Source organism: Sciurus carolinensis, chromosome 15 (genome assembly GCF_902686445.1).
Source record: "Sciurus carolinensis chromosome 15, mSciCar1.2, whole genome shotgun sequence".
In the NCBI taxonomy this organism is placed as follows: Eukaryota; Metazoa; Chordata; class Mammalia; order Rodentia; family Sciuridae; genus Sciurus; species Sciurus carolinensis.
Window position 1 is genome coordinate 58,234,207 of NC_062227.1, and position 16,926 is coordinate 58,251,132.

General features: G+C 34.6%; 1 protein-coding gene across 3 annotated transcripts in view; it reads left to right on the forward strand.

Moving 5' to 3' along the window:
* Smad4 (SMAD family member 4) overlaps window positions 1-16,926 on the forward strand; it is a 60,092-nt gene that overhangs the window by 23,027 nt on the left and 20,139 nt on the right. For all 3 annotated transcript variants that reach the window (XR_007105172.1, XM_047526326.1, XM_047526327.1), the window contains exons 6-10: window positions 634-753; window positions 847-963; window positions 2,321-2,371; window positions 10,092-10,275; window positions 11,972-12,140. Coding sequence is in view for 2 of the 3 variants with exons in the window: in XM_047526326.1 (XP_047382282.1) it covers window positions 634-753; window positions 847-963; window positions 2,321-2,371; window positions 10,092-10,275; window positions 11,972-12,140 (641 nt within the window). In the remaining variant the exon portion in view is untranslated. The remainder of the gene's footprint in view (window positions 1-633; window positions 754-846; window positions 964-2,320; window positions 2,372-10,091; window positions 10,276-11,971; window positions 12,141-16,926) is intronic.

Here is a 16,926-nt window from a genome sequence, read left to right on the forward strand (position 1 = left end):
AAAAATTTCAGAGTAGATGGATAGATAGGGTTTTAATTTATTTCTTAATTAAATGCTATATTGATTTGATTGCACAGTGGAGCTAGGTGTTTTTAACTTCCTCACCTTCCCCATTGCATCCCATTTAAAATATTTGCCTCCTCTGCTTTTTTTTTTTTTTTTTTTAAATCAAACTCTAGCATTCTGCCATTACCAATACTAGTGCTGATAATAATTAACTTTTAGATTTCAACATTTTCTTGAACCTGGGTTTTAAGTGTCCTAATTTTAAAAAGTCCAGACAGAGAGTTGGGTGAAGTGGCCAGGGGTTAATTGATGTGCTTCTTAACTTATGGTAGTGTAGACATGTAGTTGGATTTGTCTAGCGTTTAAAGAATATTTGTGAAAAAATGGACCACTAAAATTAGGCAGACATTACTTAAGATGAAATAATTTTGAACTTCTTCAAGTTAAGAATTGCCTTTAAAGATGATGTTAGTTTTCTTTATTTGATAGGTAATGGGTGATTTCCTCTTTTGGAACTCATCTTTATAGTTGTGGATTATCAGTTTTAATTGGTCCTTCATTTATTGTATAAAAATCATAGGATTGCATCTATACCTGTACCATGTTAATTTCTTCTTGTTTCTCTAGGTCAGCCTGCCGGTATTCTGGCAGGTAGTCATAGTGAAGGACTGTTGCAGATAGCTTCAGGGCCTCAGCCAGGACAGCAGCAGAATGGATTTACTGGTCAGCCAGCTACTTACCATCATAGTATGTACATGCTTTATAAAATCTTTTAAATAGTTGAGAAAAATAGGCAGCCTTTATAAAAGCAAATTAATCCATGTGGGCCTTAATTTTTAGACAGCACTACCACCTGGACTGGAAGTAGGACTGCTCCATACACACCTAATTTGCCTCACCACCAAAACGGCCATCTTCAGCACCACCCGCCTATGCCGCCCCATCCCGGACATTACTGTAAGCTCTTGTTTTTGTTGTAAGGACTTTTTCTTTTGTAGGACTTTGTTTTGATTTTATTTTTTAAAGCTGTTTTTGCATCTTTTATTCATCCTACAATTTAATTTCATTAAATAATTAGTGCTTTCTTTACTTTTTTCAGCATTTTTATTAAGTAGGACTTTTTTTTATAGTTACCATACCTTTGTTTTAGAATGATGTATGTACTAAGTACACATTTCTCTGTTGCTGATGTTTCATTAACACCACACATTGATTTCCATTCATTTTTGCTTTGTGTCTGTTCTTAAACCTCATGTATATCTTGTATATCCATCCATAGTGAATCAAAACATCTTGAGTGCTACATTCTCAGTGATCCCTCACCATAGTATTCACTGCCATAGTTAGATGTGTAATCTGTCAATATTCTATGCAGGCATGATGGGAGGGGTACCCTGCAGTTAGCGTCTGGCTTCAGTCAGAATAGGAACATTATTCATGTGACTTAGTAAGACCAGAAGTATGAATCTTCCTTATATATAAAATCCCTTTTCCTCTTACTTTAAGATTAGTAGGACCAAAGAAAACCTCTAAAATACCAAAAAGTATGAGTAACAAAATTAACCCTAGAGATCTCTGCTTCTGATATTTTGTTATTTTTCTTCCAGTCATATAAATTATATATAAATTGAGGGGGGTGGCCACGCTATATGTATATTGTTATATATTACTTTCTTCCAATTATATTACTGTTTTTCCATGTCTTAAAAGAATATAGTTTTAATGACTGTCTCGATCAGCATAGTGGTTAAGAGTGTTGGGTTTGGCTGTATGATCATTGGCAACTTATTTAACTTCATTAAGCCTTAATGGTAGTAGTGGTATCTACCTCAAGGAGTGTTGTAAGAAAATGTAATAATTCACTTTTTTTCCAGTTGTTAGCTATTATTCCATTCTATAAATAGCTTTAATAAACATAAGCACTTGTTTTTAGAAATTTTAATGATTTAAATTTTTACTATATATTGCCTTATAAATTATACTATATTACATGTTATATGAATAATTCATTTATAATTTGCATTAAATACTGCATATAAAACTGTTGGCAAATTGCTTGTAAAACTATTTGTAAATTACTTAACAGAATTTGGCAAATAGTACTAAAGTGGTTAGCTATTAAATATCCACAAAAGTAATTCAGGAGTATTTGCTTATTATAATTACAAAGCAATCTAAACTAAGCTTTTAAGTTCTTAGGCATTGTATAAGCTTGATTTAAACAAGTCCTAGGGTATAGTAAAGTTTATTAAAAGTTTTAGCATTGGAAAACTTTTAATAAATAAAAATGGGATTTTTATTATCTTTTCTTTAGGGCCAGTTCACAATGAGCTTGCATTCCAGCCTCCCATTTCCAATCATCCTGGTAAGTGTATTTCAAAATTGATTCCCTATATTTAGATTTTCATTATGGTAATTGGAATACACATACAGGTGTTACCATGATTACAGGATAAGTTAGCTTCTCAGACAAATGTAATACTCATTATGATGTGAGTTAAGTATATATGAGTAGCTAAGAAACTGTCTGTATATTTTTTTTTACATAGACTGTCTAGATATATATTTTTTTTCCTCATGATGGGGGGGTCTTGCTCTTTTTCCCAGGCTGGCCTTGAACTCAGGATTCTCTTGTGCCTCAGCCTTCTGAGTAGCTGAGATTATAGATGTGGGCTACCATGCCCAGCTATATTTAATTCATTTTAACTGTCTTGGAAAGAAAAAACAAGAACTCTTTTTAACTAAAATATAAAGTACAGAAATGCTGGTTTCAGCATTGGATACATAAATATGCAATAGAATAAAACTGGGTTTCAAAATAGAACCACTGTAAAACTAGCTTTAGAAGGCAGGAAAGAATCATAAATAGATGCTGAAAAGAAAAATAATTCATTGTATCTTGTCTTAGAAGAAAGATTTCAGGAATCTTTCTTTAACTGGAATTTAGAAACTATCTGATTAAACTATGTTCAAACACCTAAGTAGCTAAGTAGCTTTTTTTGGGGGGGGTTGGGTACCAGGGCTTGAATTTAGGGGTACTCACCCTGAGCCACATACCCAGCTTTCTTTAATTAAGTTTGTACATATTTTTTTTTCAATCATAGAAGTAATAAAAATGTTTGAAAATAAAATAAATGTTGAAGTTCTCTTATAACACAAACACAGGATTTTGCGTGTGTGTGTGTGTGTGTGTGTGTGTGTGTGTGTGTCCGTGTGTCCGTCCATCTCTTCATAATGATTTTTCTTAGCTTAAAAAGATGCAAATACTGTTGTGTCTTTGTAGCTGCAGGAGGTTGGTTCTGGGATGCCTCTCAGATACCAAAATCTGCAGATGCTCAAGTCCCTTATATAAAATGGCATAGTATTTGCATATAACCTACACATGATGATTTAAAGTGTATGGGAATATTACATATTATATAAGGGACTTGAGTTTCTGCAGATTTTGATAAATACAGAGGACCCTGGAAACAATCCCCCTTGGATACTGAAAGACAACTGTATATATTTCCAGTAAATACTTTAAAAATAACCACAGTGACCAAAATGATTAATTTAAAGAATAACATATATAGTTCACATAGTTCTACTTATTTTTGTTTGTGTAAATAGTGTGCTATTACTGATTATTTGTTGATTCTATTTTTTTCAGCTGTTTAAAAGTAATTAAAGGGAAGATCTTTTTGTTTATAAATTTTATTTATGACTATCCTCTTTTAAGAAATTAGCAATTTCTGGATCGAAAGGTCAAATTGCTTTATAGTGACAACATCAAGAATATGAGAATTAGTTTATGCTCACTAGCAGTAGATGTAATTGGTTAAATCAACTTTTTACTGGTCAATGAGGCAAATAATACTTTTTTTTGTTAGGAGAAAAGTGCTGCTGGTGGGACAGAAAGGTGTTTATTTTTGTGTGTAGTCTTTGGGATTGATCCCAGGGGTGCTCTTCTACTGAGCTATATCCCCAGACCTTTTTATTTTTTATTTTGAGGCAGGGTCTCACCAGGTTGCCAAGGTTGGCCTTGAACTTAGCATTCTTTCTGCTTCAGCCTCTTGAGTAGCTAATACTAGAGGTGTGAGCCATTATGCTTGTCCAAAAAAGTTTTTAAACTTTACATATATACTAGTTCAATTACTTCTTTAATAGCTATTCTCTGTATGTGTTATATGGCACATTTTTTGTGATTTTAAACATTTTTCTGCAGATCAAGTGGCCTTTTCTTGAGCAGTTTTTGCAGAAATGTAACATATACAGAAGTGTATAACATTAGCAAATCATCTAATGAATGACATTAAAGCCAACACCTATGTGACCACTGCCTAGATTGAGAACTAGAACATTGCAGTACCCCAGAAATCCTCCTACCTACATTTTGTCTGTTTAAAAACTTTTCCTCCCTTCCCCCTAGAGGCAACCACTATTCTGCTTTTTATGGATATCATTTTGCTCCTTTAAAGTAATAAATGTGTGCCTGCTGGGCACAGTGGTTCATGCTTGTAATCCCAGAAATTCAGGAGGCTCAGGCAGGAGGTTTGGAAGTTCAAGGCTACCTCAGCAACTTGGAACCTGTCTCAAAAAATAAAAAGGAGTGGAGCTGTATAGCTCAGTGCCTCTTGGTTCAATCTTCAATACCAAAACAAAACAAAACAAATGAAAAGAAAGAAAAAAAATCCCTAAACAATCTAGTTTAGCAGATTGGTTTTACTTGCTTTTGAAATTAATTGGATTATTTTGTCATGATCTTAATTTTTGTGTATAAATAAGAATATTATGGTAAGGAGAAAATGTTGAGCCTCAAGAATTAAAATTTTTGCTGGTACCAAGGTAGCATCATTGAGAGTCAGTAATGGTTCTTACCACCTTTGGGATCTCAGTAGCTTAGTGGGAAATTGTCTCCAGGAACGCTTATAGTCAGGGATCTAGAGGAGGACCTACCATGGATGGAATGCTGCAGTTGGAGTAGAGGAAGTAGTATTTAGCTAGTGATGTGGACTCCATTGCAGATTAACAATTTCTTTTGACCTTTTGATAGATTGACTTTTTTCTTATGGTAAAACTAATGTTTAGGCCATTGAAACAATCTCTGATATTTAGGGAATAAATAACATTTACTAGATGAGGATACGCATCCATAGCAATCTGCATTGGTATTTGTTGCCTTTGGTTTTCGGTAGACTAAGGAAGTGACTCAGTGGTGACAATCCTGAACAGGTCTCTGGCCTGCTGGTTGCAGGAGGGGATTAGCTCTGCATATACTGTCTGTCTGTCTTATTTATTTAATTTATTGCAGTACTGGGCATTGAATGCATATACATTTTAATGAAGTCAGCAGGTTAGAACTGAGATTGTCTTTGACTATGGATACTAATGGGTCCCCAAGGAGTTTTACCTCATCACTGTGAGACTTCATGTCTCCTATTACACTGTTAGAAAGAATATTGACACTGGTCTCTGTTAGGAGAGCTTTCAGTCCTGGTATCCTCCTCCTTACCAAGTAATCTCTACTTCTATTCAGTATTTTTAAAATTTGAATATAGTTATGTTATTTCTCTGATGAAGAACTTGTTTTATTACCTACTCATTGCTTGGCTATAGGATTAAAGTTCACATTCCCTTGCAAATTAGAGGAGAGTTTTTGGTCTGGTCCCTGTATATTTCTATAGCTCCTTCTCCTCATACTTTAAACATCTTGCACTACTTACCTAATTTTGCTAGATCATCCCTCTACGTTTTTTTTTGTGTATATTGTTTTTTGAATGAAGTATTGTGCTATATGTTGCTGTGCAACAAATTATACCAAATAATACCAAACAATAATAGCAATTTGTTACATCACTTTGTTTAGCTGAGTACTTCTGGTTTGAGGTCTCTTGAAGTTACAGTAAAGTTGTTGCCTGGTGTTGTCACCATCTGAAGGCTTTTTACTGGCTGGAAGATTCATTTTTAGGGTGGTTTACCAGCATACTTGGCAAGTTAGTGTTATCATTGGCAGGAAGCCCCAGTTTCTTTCAATGTAGACTTCTCTATAAAGCTGCCTGACTTGTCTTCACATTACAGCTAATGAATGGTCAAGAGAAAGTTAGGCAGAATCTCATTGTCTTTTAAGACTTATCTCAGAAATTACACCGTCATTTTTGTAAGATCCTATGTCATGTGGGAGGGGACCATACAAGCATGTGACTGTTAGGAGGTGACAATCATTGGGGGCCATCTTGAATACTAGATTCCATACACCTCTACCCTTCTAAATGTAGCTCAAGTACACCACTGTTGAGAAGCCTTCCTAACCCTTTGTCCCCTGCTACCTAGTGCTTTCTAATCATACTACACACTAGTTTACATGTCTGCTATCCCTGTTTAGGGAACAAACAGAAAAGAAATAAAAAACATATTTGGAAAAGGTTAATCATTTTCAGACTTAACTCTGGTTTTGCTTTATCATAAAGTTGAGATATATTCATCATATTAAATATTGATTACAAGTTAAAGTAAAAGGTTTCTTCAGTGTCTTTCAGGTTGGTTGTATTCAGATTCACAAATGGATTTGAAACACTTAACATGACAACTTAAGATATGTTCTGGTACTTTAGAGCAATCCACCATTCCAGAGAGCACCTTTATGTATTGATAAGATTCTCACAGGGTATCTCATTCAGATCTGAATAATAAAAGGAATAATTCATAATGAGTTTCTTAGTATTCATATTTTTAACTTTTTCTTGATTGACTTTATCTCATATTTTAGAGAATATCTTAGAGACATACTTTCCATTATAATTGACTATTTACTTGTTAAAACTGTACTTTGTAATACATTTCCCTGTTAGAGAAATATTTAGTAATATATATAAAGTTCTTAATTATAAAAAAAAATTATATTAAATCTCTTTTTATTGGAGTGCTAAGAATTGAGCCCAGGACCTAGTACATGTTAGGGAAGCTCCCTGCCACTGAGTTATATATCCTCAGTCCTACTCGGACTTTTAAAACCTTTTTTTTTATTCGGGCATTGATTTGTACTCCATAGACTTCATGAGACTGGTTTAACTACACTAAAATTTAAGGAAAAAAAATATCAAAGTAAGCACAGAAAATTCCCAGTCCCTTTCTAAAGAATTGGAACTTTAAGAAAAACCTCTGTGAATTGAGTAATCCCAGACTTCTGTTCATGCTGGTTTTGAGAACCTGCAGAGCTGACATTTGTATGGCATTTGTTCCTGGGGGTGAAAGAGTGGAAAGAGGCTGTTTTAATCAAGTTTGTATTGCTATGACCAATATTCCCAACAAGAGCAACTCAGAGGAAAAGTTCATTTTGGCTTATAGTTTCTGAGTTTCACTCCCTGGTTGACTGACTCCATAGCTTTGGGACTAAGATTCTAAAACATCATGGGAGAAGGCTCAGTTCATGACAGTTAGGACTCAGAGAAAAAACTGGGTGCCAGGGATAAAATATAAACCCCAAAGTTACACCCTAGTGACCTACTTCCTCTGGGTACAACCCACCTGCCTACAGTTACCACCCAGTTAATCCATTTAATTATGAATACAGTAGTTTAATACACTCAGAATGTAATCATTTCACCTGTGAACATTCTTGAATTTGTTTCACACGTGAGCTTTTGAAGGTCACCTCATATCCAAACCATTACACATAACCAGAAAGGTTTAATGGCAATTTTCAATTACCTTCTGCTGTTTTAAAAATAAAAATGTTCCCTTCTGACTGTTTAGCAATTAAGAGTGAAGAAGTTTTTCATGTAGTATTTTGTAGCCTAATACCATAAAATTTTCTGGAACCTACGTAGATTACTTCTAGCCTTCTGTCCTGGTTTCCTAGGCCTTCATTTTTCATCCCTGGTCTGTGGTACAACATCAATGGCAGTTTTTTTTATTCTCAAGTCTCTTAAAATGCCTCTTCTCAGTATCATGAGGTCATTTATATTAAACCTGTTTGGAGATGCAGCTTTGCCTAATGATTGTTGTTATATGGTGTCTGAAAGAGGCAAATAAACAACAAAAAAGTTCTTTGGTGACTGGGAAGAAATGAGGTTAAAGTGCAATTGCAAATGTTGCAGTTGATAATAGTGAAAATATTTTCTTAACATGGAGGCTATAAATCTCACCTTTTTTCCTCATTGAGTTGACTCACAGAAAAAAAAGTTGTTTACCTTGGAACTTTTACTTCTGGGTAATAATCTTCAGTTGAAACTAGGAAATTCACTGTACCTGGACCTTTCCCCCACACCACCTAGCATTGTAAACATTTTGCAACAACATTTACTTTTTGGACTAATTACTTAAAAACCACTTTTTAAATACTGTTACTATTTATTGCTGCCGGAACATCGGGTAGTTGTTATCTTAGTCCTCTCAGTTTTACCTTCAGCCAGTATACCTACCAGTTGTTTGCTGATGCTTCTTGTTTATAGCATAATATTTATCTTCAATAAACAATTTTATTATAGAAAATAACTTCATAAATATTTTAAGACTTTTAAAGAATATACTTAAGTCTACTACTAGTGCTTATGTTCTAAATATAACAAATACATTTAAAGAAATGTTTATATTTGTGAAGACTTCATTAGATTGATGTGGCAAAACATTTGGATTTTTTTAATTACCAAGTCTTCATGTGTTTTGTTTTATTCTTCATTGAAAGATACTCTTGCTTGACAACATTTTGAAAAGCAGTTTAGGTATACCTAATAACCTTCATCAGTTTCTTAAACACATTTTTTTTTTTTAATTTTCAGTTTAGGATTTTTCTGACTGGGAAGGGAGGGTGCTTGGAATGACTTTTCCCCCCCATTCTGGGTATATGTTCAGAATTTTTTGATCCTTCAAGTTCTAGTTCAGAATTCATAAGTAACACATTGAAATGCAGATAAATTTGCAGATAAAACTATACTACCCTTTTTTTCATTCTGTAATAAATGTCACTGGACTTTTTTTTTTTTTTTTCTCTCCTTACTCCGGGACCTTTGCTTTCACTTTCCTCTCTGAAATGCTCTTTCCACAGTCTTCACATAAAGCCTTTTCAAATAGGATGTCCTCCACCATCCAGGCTGAAGTGTTTTTCTCAGTCATTTTCTGTTTCAAGCTATCTTTCTTTTAAACTACTCTTCATGGTATGTATCATTACCTGAGTTACCTTGTTCATTTGTTTGCTCATTTTTCCCTAAAAATAGGGACTAAACATCTTTTTACTACTGTGAATGCTTAGATGATCCCACCATGCTCTGTAGATATCTGTTTAAATAAAAGAGGCAAAACAAATAATTTTTCATGTATATGGGTTTAATGTAATTGTTGTATTCAGACAAACTTGGAAGTACTTGATTGTATTTGCAATCCAGATTAAGTACTCCTTTTCCTATGAGTCATGTAAAATGATTTGAAAACATTTATTGTTGTTCAAATGAATAGACTAAATACACCTTCAAAGTTAAAATGGTAGTGGGTGACATGAATTGACTTTGCTAAAAATATTCCTGGCTCTGGGATATTTATGTACAAATGGGATAAAGATCTTTCACACATGAGACAATTGAGAATGCCTGTATACAACAACATTGTAATTAACATTGACCCAGGGATGTCATGTCCATTTGCTCATGTATTTTCTCTCAAGGATCTGTAAAAATATACTGTAGATTGATGTTATTCAAAAACACTTTTCTGGAATATGTATTAGGGTCAGTGAGTTTGTTTTTTAAAAAACAGAAGTTCAGACAACATAGAAAATATGTATAGTTAAGTGAAACATGGCAAAATAATTTATTTTAGATTCTGTTGGCTTACATTCTTTAAATTTTCAGTTGATCTGATCCTAATCAAATTCTAGATTTTAAAAATGGCTTCAGGGTTTGAAGAACAGTACTAGGTGCTGAGTTGGAAAATAGAAGACATGGAAATTTCTACTTTTTAATGCAGTGTGTTATTTTAATCCAGTTCTTTGGGTGCTTTTCATTTCTCTCTCCCCTGTTTCACCTTTTCTTTTTAGAAAACCTTTCCGTGGAGTGTAAGTAAAAGCCTAATATTCACATGAATGGATGCTCTTTGTCATTTATTTCCTGTAGCTCCTGAGTATTGGTGTTCCATTGCTTACTTTGAAATGGATGTTCAGGTAGGAGAGACATTTAAGGTTCCTTCAAGCTGCCCTATTGTAACTGTTGATGGATATGTGGATCCTTCTGGAGGAGATCGCTTTTGCTTGGGTCAACTCTCCAATGTCCACAGGACAGAAGCCATTGAAAGAGCAAGGTATTGATTGTACAGCTCCATAGTTATTTTAAAAATTAAACATAGTACATTATCCTTTTTTTTTTAAATTGTAAACAAATGGGATACATGTTGTTTCTCTGTACATGGCGTAAAGGCATACCATTTGTGTAATCATAAATTTACATAGGGTAATGTTGTTTGATTCATTCTGTTATTTTTCCCTTTCCCCCCACTCCTCCCACCCCTCTTTCCCCTCTATACAGTCCTTCCTTCCTCCATTCTTATCCTTTTTTTTTTTTTTAAATAACTATTTTATTATTTATTTTTATGTGGTGTTGAGGATCAAACTCAGTGCCTTCACGTGCTAGGCAGGCACTGAGCTACAACTCCAGCCCCATATATTATCTTTTGTTTTTATTTTGTTTTTGTGGTGCTGCAGGTAGAACCCTGTGCCTCTCACATGGTAGGCTCTATCACTGAGCTACTCCCTGGCCCCTGTCTTTTGAGATAATATATTTCCATTATGAGCTTTTAAATATAAATGAAGGAATAAAAATCATCTTGAAAATTCTGAATTTTTAAGCATTCTGTTTTAATTTTTGATGTTTGTTTAATATGTAAGACTAAAAGATAAATCTCTGTTTTAAATAGTAGACCTTTGGACTCCAGTTTGAAAATGAATTTCATTTTCTTTGATAATGTGTTATTTTCTAGAAATTTGTTGAAAGGAAATAATATATTATGAGAATAGATGTTTCTGAAGGTTATGGTGTTGAAAAATTGGTAACAAAAGGGAAATGGTTAGTGGGCTGGGGATATAACTCAGTTCTTACCTTGCATACACAAGGCCCTGGGTTTAATCCCCAGCACCAAAAAAAAAAAAAAGGAAAATGGTGGAAATGGTTAAGTAACTTATGATAAATTTCTATTTTTATGTAATCATTAAAATTTTTTAAACTCTTAAAATGTTACAAAAAAGTTTTATATAATGAAACAAAAGATGATGGGAAATGTATAATTTTGGCTGTTGTGTGATCTCACCTGTTTAAGGATATGTGTGTGCACATAATTTGGTTTTATCATTTGCTATGTAACTTTGGCAAGTTACTCTCTACAGTAATACTGGCTTATAGAATTTTCTATGATGAAGGAAATGATTTATATATGCACTGTCCAATTCAGCAACCAATAGCCACATGTAACTTTTGAGCACTTAAAATATGGCTCATACAAAGGTGGCACACAGCTGTAATCTCAGTGGCTCGGGAGGTTGAGGCAGGAGATTGCAAGTTCAAGGCTAGCCTCATCAACTGAGTGAGATACTGTCTCAAAATAAAAAGTACTGAGGATGTGGCTCAGTGGTGCCTCTGAGTTCAACTCATGTGATTAACTGAATTTTTAATTTAAATATCTCTGTGTTCCTAGTAGCTATTGGATTGGACAGTGTAACTCATAAAAAATAAAATTATAGTACATACATTATTGAGTTGTGAGGGTTAAATTATAATTCATGTTAAGTGTTCCTGACACATAACAAGACTGAATATATGCTCATTATTATTATATATGAATAGGAAAAGGAAAAAGAAATGTAAAGAATGTTAACCATGATTATCTTTTGTTAATGGTGTTATGTCCTTAATTCTTGTTTTCGGTATTGAATATGCAGTATAATCTGAACTAAATTTTATTTGTGAATACTTAAAATGTAATATAATTTCTTTTGTCTTTCTAGGTTGCACATAGGCAAAGGTGTGCAGTTGGAATGTAAAGGTGAAGGTGATGTTTGGGTCAGGTGCCTTAGTGACCATGCAGTCTTTGTACAGAGTTACTACTTAGACAGAGAAGCTGGGCGTGCACCTGGAGATGCTGTTCATAAGATCTACCCAAGTGCATATATAAAGGTTAGTTGCAATTTTATTTGAATATTTTAGGCTTCGAAATCCCTTGTTGCTTAAAGAATTGAAGTGGAGTTGAGAGGAATAGAAAAATGTCTTGCATTAATACATAATAAAAACTTGTGCCTGGTACAGTGGCACACACCTGTAATCCCAGTAGCTTGGGAGGCTGAGACAGGAGGATCACAGTTCAAAGCCAGCTTCAGCAAATTAATGAGACCCTAAGCAACTCAGTGAGACGCTGCCTCTAAATAAAATATAAAAAAGGACCAGAGATGTGGCTCAGTGGTTAAGCACCCCTGGGTTCAATCATTTGGTAATTGCGCCCCCACAAAAAAAATATTGTGGGTTTTGTGGGTATGTATGTGAAGACATCTTTCATGGGGATGTTTATTGATAACATCAGTTATATCTAGTTTCATGGGTTGCCTTTGTGTCCTACTTCTTTATTAACAGATTTGTCAAATGTTTTGGAGTAACATAGACTTGAAAATATTGAATGAAATCTCCAAGCTTATGTTACTTTGACATGGAAATTAGCAAAAGTCCAGACTACAATTTTAGGTTTTTTTTTTTTTTTTTTTTTTTTGTAATGGGGATTTAACCCAGGGGTGCTTTACCACTAAGTCAGATCTCTAGCCCTTTATTATTATTATTATTATTATTATTAATATTATTAATATTTTACCAGGGATTGAACCCAGGAGTGCTTAGCCACTGAACCACATCCCCAGCCCTTTTTTGTATTTTATTTAGAGTTAGGGTCTTGCTGAGTTGATTGGGGCCTCACTAAGTTTCTTGGGCTGGCTTTGAACTGGCAATCCTCCTGTCTCAGCCTCCTGAGTTGCTGGGATTACAGGTGTGCACCACTGCACCCAGCTAGCCCTTTTTATTTTTTATTTTGAGATATGGTCTCACTAAGTTGCTGAGGCTGGCTTTAAATTTGTGATCCTCCTGCCTCAGCCTCCTGTGTCACTGGGATTATAGGCATGCACCACAGCGACTGGCATTTTTAAAGTTTTTAATGGTACTGGGGGTTGAGCACAGGACCTTTTGCAAGCTTGGCAAGTTCTCTTTCACTAAGCTATACCGTCCGTCAGCCTGGAATTTCATCTTGGCCAATATTTGAGATTTTATGAAAGGAAATTCTAAAATCAAATGCTTTTCAAATCAAGACCCTAAGAAGCCTGAGGTGTTTTTTACTGATTATTGCAGTTTACATATTCAACTCAGTTCAGTTTTACTTTATAACATGTACTGTTATTAGATGAGAAAAATAGTTGTAATTAGGCCAAATACATTTTTAATTTCAGGCTTTTTAATCATCCTGAACATCTTTATTATCAGCTCTTGTACATTAAAGGAATTAACTATATTTTATCACTTATTTCTAAGAAGTTGCATGAGATACAAATACTTTAACCAGATAGAAACTACAAATATGAAAAGCTTGATTACCATATAGTGGCAAACCCAGTATGTCATTTTGGGTTGTGATTTAGTTAATTTTATTTTTAATGTGTAACTTTCAAACATAGCAAATACAGAGAAAATAACAAACCTCTATACCTCTAATCGGCCTTCAACAATTACTAACATTTTACCAATCTTTAATTTGTTTCTCCATGTACTCCCCCCTTCCCTGAGTAATTTTAAACCAATTCCAAGATTATACTAGTTGACTCATAAAATAAGTCCAGTATGAATTTCTAATTCATTTGAAGACTTCTGAAAACATAATCACAATGTTGTTTTTACCTAACAAAATTTACTGTAATTGCCTGTTAAAATTTTTTAACAATAGAGCATCAATTATAGTTTTGGTATGTTAGAACAAGAAAATACTGTTATATTTATTTTAGGATATTTTGAGTACTAGGGATTGAACTCAGGTGCACTCAACTAACCACTGAGCCAGCCCCATTTTTGTATTTTATTTAGAGACAGGGTCTCACTGAGTTGCTTAGCACCTCTCTGTTGCCAAGGCCGGCACTGAATTGGGATTCTCCTACCTCAGCCCCCCTGAGCTGCTGGGATTACAGGCATGCACTACCATGACTGACTTAAAAGTTGGTTCTTAACATATAAGAGTATGATCACATCTTTGTTAAAATGTGTATGCAAAATGTCCTACCAGGAACTCTCTCAGGGAGTTACATATATTTCCTAATTTTTCTGCAAGGAATTTTTATATTTGATTATATGTCCCACATTAGTATTTTTAACGCATTGTGTTTCCTTATATACCTTGTAACCCATTTTGTATTCGTTGGCAAGTTTATTTTGTAACAAGTAATTTTTTACTTTTTCCTGTGTCATTGCTTTTACCCATGGGGCAATTTTGCCTGGCACCTGGCATCCACATTTCAGATAATTACGAGATAGGGGGACTTTGAGGAAATTGCATTCCAATTCCCAGATATGCTCAGGACCTAATTGTCATTGTGTAAGTTACTATGATACTTACTCTTTGCTGTGGGCAATTATTTCTTCCTATGTGCATTTCTGAATTGACTGTCAAAATCTTTCACCAGCATTTGGTTAATGGGCAGATATCTAGTTGTACAGTTGTAGCCCTCAGAGTGCTTGGCTGTTGTCCTGTTTCCATAATACTCTAAGAAGGTGAATTCCTGTTGTTTATCCTTTGCTTATGGTCTTGTTATCACTCATGCCTTTGTCTTTAGTCTCTGCTCTTCACTGTGGATTTTATCATCAGTTGACTTGTGGGTTGTTTCTGCTTTATGTCTGCTATGAACATTTGTTTCTAAGTTTTTGAGTAAATGTCTATTTTCATTTTCTTGAATGTATTCCTAGGAGTAGAATTGATTTGTCAGGTGACTCTCTGTTTACTTTTTTGGGGAACTGCCAAACTGTTTCCTAAAGTAACTGTCATTTTTACATTTCCACCAACAATGTGTGAGGGTGTCAGTTTCCTCACATTCTCACTAATGCTCATATCCTTTTTGATTTAACCTTCCAAAGGATATGAAGTGGTATCTCAGTGTGATTTTGATTTACATTTCCCCAGTAGGTAATAATGTTGAACATCTCTGTGTGCTATTGACCATTTGTATATCTTTGGAGAAATTTATGTTCAAATTCTTTGACCATTTTTCAACTGGGTTTGTTTTTTTTTTTTTTTAATTATTGAGTAGTAAGAGTTCTTTTTATATTCTGAGTACTAGTCCCTTATCAATATATGATTTGCAAGTATTTTCTTCCATTCTTTGAGTTGTCTTTTCATTTTCTTTCCCTCTCTTCTTCCATCTCTTTTCTCTTTCCTCTTCCTTCCTTTCTTTACAGTAAACTTGTATTATCTCATAGTTTCTTTGGGTCACAGGTAAAAGTAACTTAGCTGGGTATCTCTGGGCCAGGATCTCTCATTAGACTGTAATTAAGGTATCACCCAGAATTAGAGTCATTTCAAGGCCTCAGTGGAGGATTACTTCCAAATTTACTAATATGTCTTTCGATGGGGCTCAGAAAATACATTTCTAATCTGATTCATGTCACTATTGACAAGCCTCAGGTTCTCTTTGATATAAGCCATAGGAATTAATACTTTGCTTTGTAGACCTCTCTGTAATGCTGGTCAGCACATAGCAGCTGACTTTCCCTGGACCAACGCTTGGAGTGAGTGATAGGGTGAACAAGAAAGATGCCACATTTTTTTTTTTTTTTTTTTTTAATAATCAAATCTCATAAGCAACATTCCATTGCTTTTGCATCATTATTTTTGTCAGAAACAAGTCACCAGGTCCAACCCATATTCAAGGAGAGTTTTGCATTACACAAGCATGTGAATGCCAAGAGATGAGAATCTTTGGGATTCATTTACCACTTGCCTTCTGGTCTTTAGCGGTTCGTGTTCCTCTCACATGCACAATGGGCTCACCTTCTCCCATAGTCCTTGAAGTTTCATCCTACTAAAATCAGGATATGCTAGGTTGTAAGGTAGTGTCAGCTCTAAAATCTTGGTGACTTCAAACAGCATAGTTCTATTTCTCAATCATACTGCCTGTCATGTGTTAAGAATTCTTCCCATGTTGTCCTCATTCAGGGAGTCTCCAGCATTACTGAGCCTGGAGGGAAGAGAGAGCAAATTGATCACTGACTATTAAGGGATTCTACATGGGCATGACATATTTTATTCTCATATCATGACTGTATAATTTCAAAGGCACAAGAAAGTTCATGTCTACCATATTCCTTTTGTTTTCTCTTTATTGGCATTAAATACCCCTTGGAGGTTCAGAGGACATTAATAACTGCACTGGGGAGCTTGAACCTATTACTACTAAGATTGTACAGTGCTCTCCCTCTTTTACCAAAAAACTTCCAGTGAAAGTCTAATTAGTGGGAACAGATCTGGAAAGTTGACTGAGGGACCATGCTGTCTTATAGATTGTCCCTTTTCTAGTTCCTTAGGAATTCAAGTCTGTGGTCCAGTGTGGTTTTGATATTCCAGACTTAACATAGGTTTATGTGTTTTGGTCTGAAGGAGCACCAGCTACCAGTATCATGCACATTTCTTTGTTGATGTCAAGAGTACAAGTGGAGAAATTCTTTCACTTTCTTTTTTTTTTTTTTTTTTTTTTTTTTTTTTTTTTTTTTTGCGGTGCTGGGGATCGAACCCAGGGCTTTGTGTTTGCAAGGCAAGCACTCTACCAACTGAGCTATCTTCCCAGCCCTCACTTTCTTAATAATCTGATTTATAGCACCAAAGTTTTTAATTTTGATGTAGTTCAGTTTTATCTTTGGTTGCTTTTGGTATCATGTTTAAGAAAGTGTT